Source organism: Diorhabda sublineata, chromosome 8 (assembly GCF_026230105.1).
Source record: "Diorhabda sublineata isolate icDioSubl1.1 chromosome 8, icDioSubl1.1, whole genome shotgun sequence".
Classification (NCBI taxonomy): Eukaryota; Metazoa; Arthropoda; class Insecta; order Coleoptera; family Chrysomelidae; genus Diorhabda; species Diorhabda sublineata.
Window position 1 is genome coordinate 1,134,780 of NC_079481.1, and position 9,234 is coordinate 1,144,013.

The 9,234-nt window shown below is 35.6% G+C and overlaps 1 protein-coding gene across 1 annotated transcript; it reads right to left on the reverse strand.

Moving 5' to 3' along the window:
* Positions 1 to 373: 373 nt before the first annotated feature.
* On the reverse strand, positions 374 to 7,008 carry LOC130447812 (aspartate aminotransferase, mitochondrial-like). The gene is made up of 4 exons (XM_056784838.1): positions 6,821 to 7,008; positions 6,420 to 6,755; positions 2,443 to 2,747; positions 374 to 825 (listed from the first exon to the last, which is right to left on the reverse strand). Exons 1-4 carry the CDS (start codon positions 7,006 to 7,008, stop codon positions 374 to 376), a joined length of 1,281 nt encoding a protein of 426 aa, XP_056640816.1.
* Positions 7,009 to 9,234: the final 2,226 nt, after the last annotated feature.

Consider the following 9,234-nt stretch of genomic DNA (forward strand, 5'->3'; position numbering starts at 1 on the left):
TTTCATTTGAACCATCGATGTCTATCTTTCCCATCTTGGTTCCAGATTAGGTTAAGTTTCCTCCTGGGTTTCTTGATGTTTCATTTAACTTAAACCCCTTACCATGGGCGAGAGGGTTGAGCCGCGGGGGCGAAAACATAAGCCAATTATCCTCAAATGTCCTTAGAAATAACTATCGTTGGAATAATCGATATAACTCCCGCAACAATTCGAACGAATCGAAATCGGGCGACCTCGGTGGCCGAATCATCTGCAGATTCGAACCCCGGCGATTTTTACCTGTTTCGAGTCCTCGAAAGGATAATCGCTTTGCACAAAGAAAATATCACGATCTAGACAAGGATTTTAATGATATCAAGACAATAAAAAACAATCAAACGGAGGTAACTTTGTGAAAAGCCGCCCCCACGTACTCGACGTTCTTACTATTCAATCCGGAAACGGATATCCGTCCGCTATTCAAAAGATACACGTGGAAATCCTTCTTGAGCTTGGCGACGGCTTCTTTTTTCACCCCCGTAAAGGAGAACATGCCGATTTGATTGGTGATGTGGTCCCAATTCAGTTTCGAACCGGCTCTGACGATCCCGTCGCGTAAACTCGCGCGCATGCTCCTCATGCGTTCCGCCATTTTCTTTACCTCTTGCAACCATCTGTTTTTCAAATCGACATTCGATAATATTTCTTCGACGATTCTGGCGCCGTGTATCGGCGGGTTGGAGTACATCGATCTGGTGATAAACTTTAATTGGGACTCTGCTATTTCGGTTTCTGCGGGACCGTCGGTTATGAAAGCGCAACAACCGATTCGTTCTCCATACAAACCTGATTATTCCATGTCGAATTAGTAGAAAAATATATAATTTTGCTTATAACTAAAGAGAGGATTCATATGCGAAATATTTGGATGGAAAATTGGTCTAAAACCGGCGACGTCGTCGAAAAAACTTGTTCGTACCTCGGATAGTTGTGTCTGCTTCGAGTATCTACCGATTCCCGAAGTCGCCGCTACAAAATGTCGACGACGTTCCGGAAATTCTTAAAAACGGGCTCTGTTGTCGACGCGTCGCGTTCTGAACGACCGCAACCCGTAACCATTAAAGATAATGTGGTATTAGTGGCGATTGCGGGAATAATTTTTTTACGATGAACGCCGAAACGCATATTCTATCGAATTTACCGTCCGCGTCTTCTTCACGCAGTAAAAAAGCATGTTCGTACCTCAGACACTCAGACAGTTGGTGTCTGTGGCATAATGACAAGTTTCAAGTAACTATTTTCGAAGTCGCCACTACAAAATGTCGACGACGTTCCGGAAATTCTTAAAAACGGGCTCTGTTGTCGACGCGTCGCGTTCTGAACGACCGCAACCCGTAACCATTAAAGATAATGTGGTATTAGTGGCGATTGCGGGAATAATTTTTTTACGATGAACGCCGAAACGCATATTCTATCGAATTTACCGTCCGCGTCTTCTTCACGCAGTAAAAAAGCATGTTCGTACCTCAGACACTCAGACAGTTGGTGTCTGTGGCATAATGACAAGTTTCAAGTAACTATTCTCGAAGTCGCCGCTACAAAATGTCGACGACGTTCCGGAAATTCTTAAAAACGGGCTCTGTTGTCGACGCGTCGCGTTCTGAACGACCGCAACCCGTAACCATTAAAGATAATGTGGTATTAGTGGCGATTGCGGGGATAAATTCTTTACGTTGAACGCCGAAACGCATTTTCTATCGAATTTACCGTCCGCGTCTTCTTCACGCAGTAAAAAAGCATGTTCGTACCTCAGACACTCAGACAGTTGGTGTCTGTGGCATAATGACAAGTTTCAAGTAACTATTCTCGAAGTCGCCGCTACAAAATGTCGACGACGTACCGGAAATTCTTAAAAACGGGCTCTGTTGTCGACGCGTTGCGTTCTGAACGACCGGAATCCGTTAATAAAACTTGAACTTTCAATAAAGAATCCGCTCTTCATTTATAAGTATATGAATATCAATTTTGTATGGTGATAATTAGATAAAACAAATTAGTAACGATACGAGAGTGGTCCAAAAAGTACTTGGACCAACTCCTCAACTTACCTCTTCATTATTGGAAAATATCTTTGACCACCGAGCTATTTTTTCGAAGTCTGGGAACGGAAATTAATCCGAAGGGGCTAAATCTGGCGAACTAACCTGACGGATTTTCTCGATGGAACAAAATCGGCTTTTTAGCGAATTGCGGTAGTTTTCGCTCGATTTCTGCGCTCGCCGTTGAAGGTACCACACTTTTTGAAATGCCTTCAATGTCTGTTAGCCGTCAAATTAATACTAGACAACGCGGTCTCTCTCTAAACATATGCTGCCATCTCTAGGTCGGGCCAGGTACTTGTGGGACCACCCTCGTATAATAAGGCTCAATTCGCCTTATATGGAGTTCAATGACCTAACTTACCCATGTTTTTGGAAAAACTTTGACATATCGCCATGTTGATGTCATTTTCGGCGAAAATACGTATGGACGTGGCGTCTCTTTCGGCATCCCCGGTAGCGAAACCTTGATAAGCGTTATCGAATATGACGTATAAAGATTTTTTTTTACATAAATCGGCTAATTGTTGCCATTGCTCACAATTGGGATCGAATCCTGTGGGATTGTGGGCGGCGGCGTGAAATAATATGATACATTCGTCGGGCATTTTGTTGATGTCATCTAACATCCCTTCGAAATCTATCGCCACTTTTTCTGTATTATAATACCTGATAATAAAACGAATAGATATTAAATAATAAATTTGATTGAGTGTAAATATTTTTAATTCCTCAAACTTTTCTAAAAACCCTCGTATTTACTTACAATTTCTACAAAGATTTAATGATTTACTGATAAATTCCCTTCATATAATGACTTTCGACTTGATTTAAACTGATTCGTTTCGACTTTCGGTGATGAAACACCATCTAGAGTCACCGTATTTCAATGGTATTCCGAATTAAATCGTGATCGTGCTTCACTACAAGATTAATTTCGAAAAAATCGTCCAAAATCGACTGTGCGTCAGAAAAACTAAGTTGATTACTTTTGACTTGATTTAAACAGACTCGTTTCGACTTTTGGTGATGAAACACCTTCTAGAGTCACCGTATTTCAATGGTATTCCGAATTAAATCGTGATCGTGCTTCACTACAAGATTAATTTCGAAAAAATCGTCCAAAATCGACTGTGCGTCAGAAAAAGTAAGTTGATGACTTTCGACTTGATTTAAACTGACTCGTTTCGACTTTTGGTGATGAAACACCATCTAGAGTCACCGTATTTCAATGGTATTCCGAATTAAATCGTGATCGTGCTTCACTACAAGATTAATTTCGAAAAAATCGTCCAAAATCGACTGTGTGTCAGAAAAAGTAAGTTGATGACTTTCGACTTGATTTAAACAGACTCGTTTCGACTTTTGGTGATGAAACACCATCTAGAGTCACCGTATTTCAATGGTATTCCGAATTAAATCGTGATCGTGCTTCACTACAAGATTAATTTCGAAAAAATCGTCCAAAATCGACTGTGCGTCAGAAAAAGTAAGTTGATGACTTTCGACTTGATTTAAACTGATTCGTTTTGACTTTCGGTGATGAAACACCTTCTAGAGTCACCGTATTTCAATGGTATTCCGAATTAAATCGTGATCGTGCTTCACTACAAGATTAATTTCGAAAAAATCGTCCAAAATCGACTGTGCGTCAGAAAAAGTAAGTTGATGACTTTCGACTTGATTTAAACAGACTCGTTTCGACTTTTGGTGATGAAACACCTTCTAGAGTCACCGTATTTCAATGGTATTTTGAATTAAATCGTGATCGTGCTTCACTACAAGATTAATTTCGAAAAAATCGTCCAAAATCGACTGTGCGTCAGAAAAAGTAAGTTGATTACTTTTGACTTGATTTAAACAGACTCGTTTCGACTTTTGGTGATGAAACACCTTCTAGAGTCACCGTATTTCAATGGTATTCCGAATTAAATCGTGATCGTGCTTCACTACAAGATTAATTTCGAAAAAATCGTCCAAAATCGACTGTGCGTCAGAAAAAGTAAGTTGATGACTTTCGACTTGATTTAAACTGACTCGTTTCGACTTTTGGTGATGAAACACCATCTAGAGTCACCGTATTTCAATGGTATTCCGAATTAAATCGTGATCGTGCTTCACTACAAGATTAATTTCGAAAAAATCGTCCAAAATCGACTGTGTGTCAGAAAAAGAAAGTTGATGACTTTCGACTTGATTTAAACTGACTCGTTTCGACTTTTGGTGATGAAACACCATCTAGAGTCACCGTATTTCAATGGTATTCCGAATTAAATCGTGATCGTGCTTCACTACAAGATTAATTTCGAAAAAATCGTCCAAAATCGACTGTGTGTCAGAAAAAGTAAGTTGATGACTTTCGACTTGATTTAAACTGACTCGTTTCGACTTTTGGTGATGAAACACCATCTAGAGTCACCGTATTTCAATGGTATTCCGAATTAAATCGTGATCGTGCTTCACTACAAGATTAATTTCGAAAAAATCGTCCAAAATCGACTGTGCGTCAGAAAAAGTAAGTTGATGACTTTCGACTTGATTTAAACTGACTCGTTTCGACTTTTGGTGATGAAACACCATCTAGAGTCACCGTATTTCAATGGTATTCCGAATTAAATCGTGATCGTGCTTCACTACAAGATTAATTTCGAAAAAATCGTCCAAAATCGACTGTGCGTCAGAAAAAGTAAGTTGATTACTTTTGACTTGATTTAAACAGACTCGTTTCGACTTTTGGTGATGAAACACCTTCTAGAGTCACCGTATTTCAATGGTATTCCGAATTAAATCGTGATCGTGCTTCACTACAAGATTAATTTCGAAAAAATCGTCCAAAATCGACTGTGCGTCAGAAAAAGTAAGTTGATGACTTTCGACTTGATTTAAACTGACTCGTTTCGACTTTTGGTGATGAAACACCATCTAGAGTCACCGTATTTCAATGGTATTCCGAATTAAATCGTGATCGTGCTTCACTACAAGATTAATTTCGAAAAAATCGTCCAAAATCGACTGTGTGTCAGAAAAAGTAAGTTGATGACTTTCGACTTGATTTAAACAGACTCGTTTCGACTTTTGGTGATGAAACACCATCTAGAGTCACCGTATTTCAATGGTATTCCGAATTAAATCGTGATCGTGCTTCACTACAAGATTAATTTCGAAAAAATCGTCCAAAATCGACTGTGCGTCAGAAAAAGTAAGTTGATGACTTTCGACTTGATTTAAACTGATTCGTTTTGACTTTCGGTGATGAAACACCTTCTAGAGTCACCGTATTTCAATGGTATTCCGAATTAAATCGTGATCGTGCTTCACTACAAGATTAATTTCGAAAAAATCGTCCAAAATCGACTGTGCGTCAGAAAAAGTAAGTTGATGACTTTCGACTTGATTTAAACAGACTCGTTTCGACTTTTGGTGATGAAACACCTTCTAGAGTCACCGTATTTCAATGGTATTTTGAATTAAATCGTGATCGTGCTTCACTACAAGATTAATTTCGAAAAAATCGTCCAAAATCGACTGTGCGTCAGAAAAAGTAAGTTGATTACTTTTGACTTGATTTAAACAGACTCGTTTCGACTTTTGGTGATGAAACACCTTCTAGAGTCACCGTATTTCAATGGTATTCCGAATTAAATCGTGATCGTGCTTCACTACAAGATTAATTTCGAAAAAATCGTCCAAAATCGACTGTGCGTCAGAAAAAGTAAGTTGATGACTTTCGACTTGATTTAAACTGACTCGTTTCGACTTTTGGTGATGAAACACCATCTAGAGTCACCGTATTTCAATGGTATTCCGAATTAAATCGTGATCGTGCTTCACTACAAGATTAATTTCGAAAAAATCGTCCAAAATCGACTGTGTGTCAGAAAAAGAAAGTTGATGACTTTCGACTTGATTTAAACTGACTCGTTTCGACTTTTGGTGATGAAACACCATCTAGAGTCACCGTATTTCAATGGTATTCCGAATTAAATCGTGATCGTGCTTCACTACAAGATTAATTTCGAAAAAATCGTCCAAAATCGACTGTGTGTCAGAAAAAGTAAGTTGATGACTTTCGACTTGATTTAAACTGACTCGTTTCGACTTTTGGTGATGAAACACCATCTAGAGTCACCGTATTTCAATGGTATTCCGAATTAAATCGTGATCGTGCTTCACTACAAGATTAATTTCGAAAAAATCGTCCAAAATCGACTGTGCGTCAGAAAAAGTAAGTTGATGACTTTTGACTTGATTTAAACAGACTCGTTTCGACTTTTGGTGATGAAACACCCTCTGGAGCCACCAAAAAAAAAAAGATCTGAAATAATTTTCATCGTATCTTACCTGTAGGTTTTAACGCACAATCCGGCTCTTTCCAAAAGACTGATATGATTGCCCCAAGTCGGTTTGGAAACGTAAGCAACTTTATTTTTCGGAAAAAACGTGCTCAAAAAAACGGCGGCTATAAATACAGCGCCCGTACCTGATAAACTTTGACACAAAGCCGCCCGACCGTTTTTCAAAAATTTGTTATCTTCCCCCAACGCGAAATTGAAAGTCAATTTATTAAAATTCAAATTCCCCAATAAACCCAAATATTCCTTATTCATATTTTTGCATCTGATTCTTTTTTCGGCCTCCCTGACTGTTTGCAAAACATACGGTTTACCATTATCGTCTCTGAATATTTTAAAAAAAAATTTATTAGAAAAAACTTTACGTAAATTTTCAATATTATTACTCACCTGTAAGCCCCCACCGTGAGATTAACTTTTTCTTTTGATTTATCTTTATTGTAAGCATCGAGAACCCCAAATATATTATCGGGAGGAGCCTTAGGGACCTTAGTAAACCACCCCAAATTTCTATTACATGACGTCACCGATTCGAAAGGTATCAAAAATTTTGTAATCGCCAATTTTTTCTTATTCATTTCGATGCACTACGTAAAATTTTAATAAAAAATAATTCTAACCATCATTTACAAAAGAAAATCATAGTCAATGTCAAATTGACGTATTGACATACGTCAATTAAGATTAATATATAAATACAAATATTTCCTTCTTAAATATCCTAACTTTATAAACAACAGTCGATTTTCTCGGTATATACAACTTTAGAGGGCTCAATAACCTCTATCTACATCTATAGTAGGCGGCGTATAGACCAATTGCACCGTACCGATTTTATTTAATCTTTGTTTCTCAAGTATTGATAACGACTGTTTACCTGTTCAATTACAGCAACGTAGAACGCTCAATTCTGGTAAACCAACAATTGTTTACCAAAAATTTTCGAAAAAATCAAGCGGAAAACAACAATTCAATTATAATTATATGTTTTAATAAGTATATCTCAAAACTTTACTAACAACCCTCGTATTCGATGTCTATTGACCGTACTAAATCAAAAAGATACAATAATTCGTTTTAAAAGCAATTTTATTTACATAGTACGTAAAAATGATAAGAATAGTATTATAAAAATATTTTTGTAAGGATTATTTTTTAAAATATTTGTGCAGTTATTTCCCCCGCTCATTACAGACAGGTATTTTTCTATTATCCGGGCAAACAGACCATGACAAAAGAATTAATTCTTTAGGAGAAGAACTAAGTTCACACACACACATACATACACACACACACACACACACACACACACATATAGATATTTAAAGAATTAAATTATTATAGGACGAAGTTATAAAATCCATCTATATCTATGGATCATATACTTCAAACCTAATTTGATTTTTTTTCTATGTATTTATCGTTAATTAATTGTAAAATTTTATTGATATATGAATATTTGAAAATATTGAAAAATAAGCACGTTATTTATGGTTTAAACTACCGATTAATTATTAATTAAAGTTGAAAATAATAAATAGAATCAAAGATGGCGTCGGTGTTATTAATCTTGTTGATATTCATAGGTTATATTGTTGGAAGGAGATCTGTGGTTCTGTATGTGGTTGGAATGTACTTATCTAGTAAAGCAAATAGAGATTTCACATAGAGATACAATGGGTGTTCGTGAGTATCAACTCATACCCGTTATTTGTTACAAAAAATTTATCTCAGTACCGTCTCTAGGTCGTGGATGAGGCCGTTAACACCGATCAACACAAAAACGCGTCTATTTGTAGAATAAACGAATTGCACTCGATCTATTTTAATAAATCCGAAAAAACATTTATAAATCCATATCACATTTTCAAAAAATTGGTATAATGAAAATATTAAAATCTCATATAGGAAGCACCTTTCAATAGAAAAATGTTCATATTATATCAAAAAAAATACACACAAACATTGATGTAAGTCAAAAACACAAAAAACAACGTTTATACAGGGAAATTCATCAATAATTGTGAATATTTGATTCAGATTGTTTTAAAATACGTGCAGAAAAAATAAATTTTATACAGTTTTCAAGTTTTTTTTAAATTTATTTTAATATTTTGAGATACAGGGTGTGAATAGTTGCAGAAAAATTAAAGTTATACAGGGTAATACATTAATAATTGTCTATATTTGATTTTTTGGAAATTGATTTTAGTGTTTTAATATACAGGGCGTGAATAATTGCATAAAAAATAAAATTTATACAGGGTAATACATTAATCAATGTCAATTTTCAAATTTTTTCGAATTGATTTTAGTGTTTTAATATACAGGGCGTGAATAATTGCAAAATAGATAAAGTTATACAGGGTAATACATTATTAATTGTCAATATTTGATTTTTTGGAAATTGATTTTAGTGTTTTAATATACAGGGCGTGAATAATTGCATAAAAAATAAAATTTATACAGGGTAATACATTAATCAATGTCAATAATCAAATTTTTTCGAATTGATTTCAGTGTTTTAAGATACAGGGCGTCAATAATTGCAAAATAGATAAAGTTATACAGGGTAATACATTAATAATTGTCAATATTTGATTTTTTCGAAATTGATTTTAGTGTTTTAATATACAGGGCGTGAATAATTGCATAAAAAATAAAATTTATACAGGGTAATACATTAATCAATGTCAATTTTCAAATTTTTTCGAATTGATTTAAGTGTTTTAAGATACAGGGAGTGATAATTGCAAAATAAATAAAGTTATACAGGGTAGACATTAATAATTGTCAATATTTGA

Bases quoted from the DNA above. Each gene is read 5' to 3' on its own strand.
- LOC130447812 (XM_056784838.1), bottom strand. From the start codon at position 7,008: ATGAATAAGAAAAAATTGGCGATTACAAAATTTTTGATACCTTTCGAA. The intron at 6,756-6,820 runs GTGAGTAATAAT...TAAAATATTCAG, and splicing joins CTCACGGTGGGGGCTTACAG to AGACGATAATGGTAAACCGT. The intron at 826-2,442 runs GTAAGTTAGGTC...TGGAATAATCAG, and splicing joins AAGTTTTTCCAAAAACATGG to GTTTGTATGGAGAACGAATC.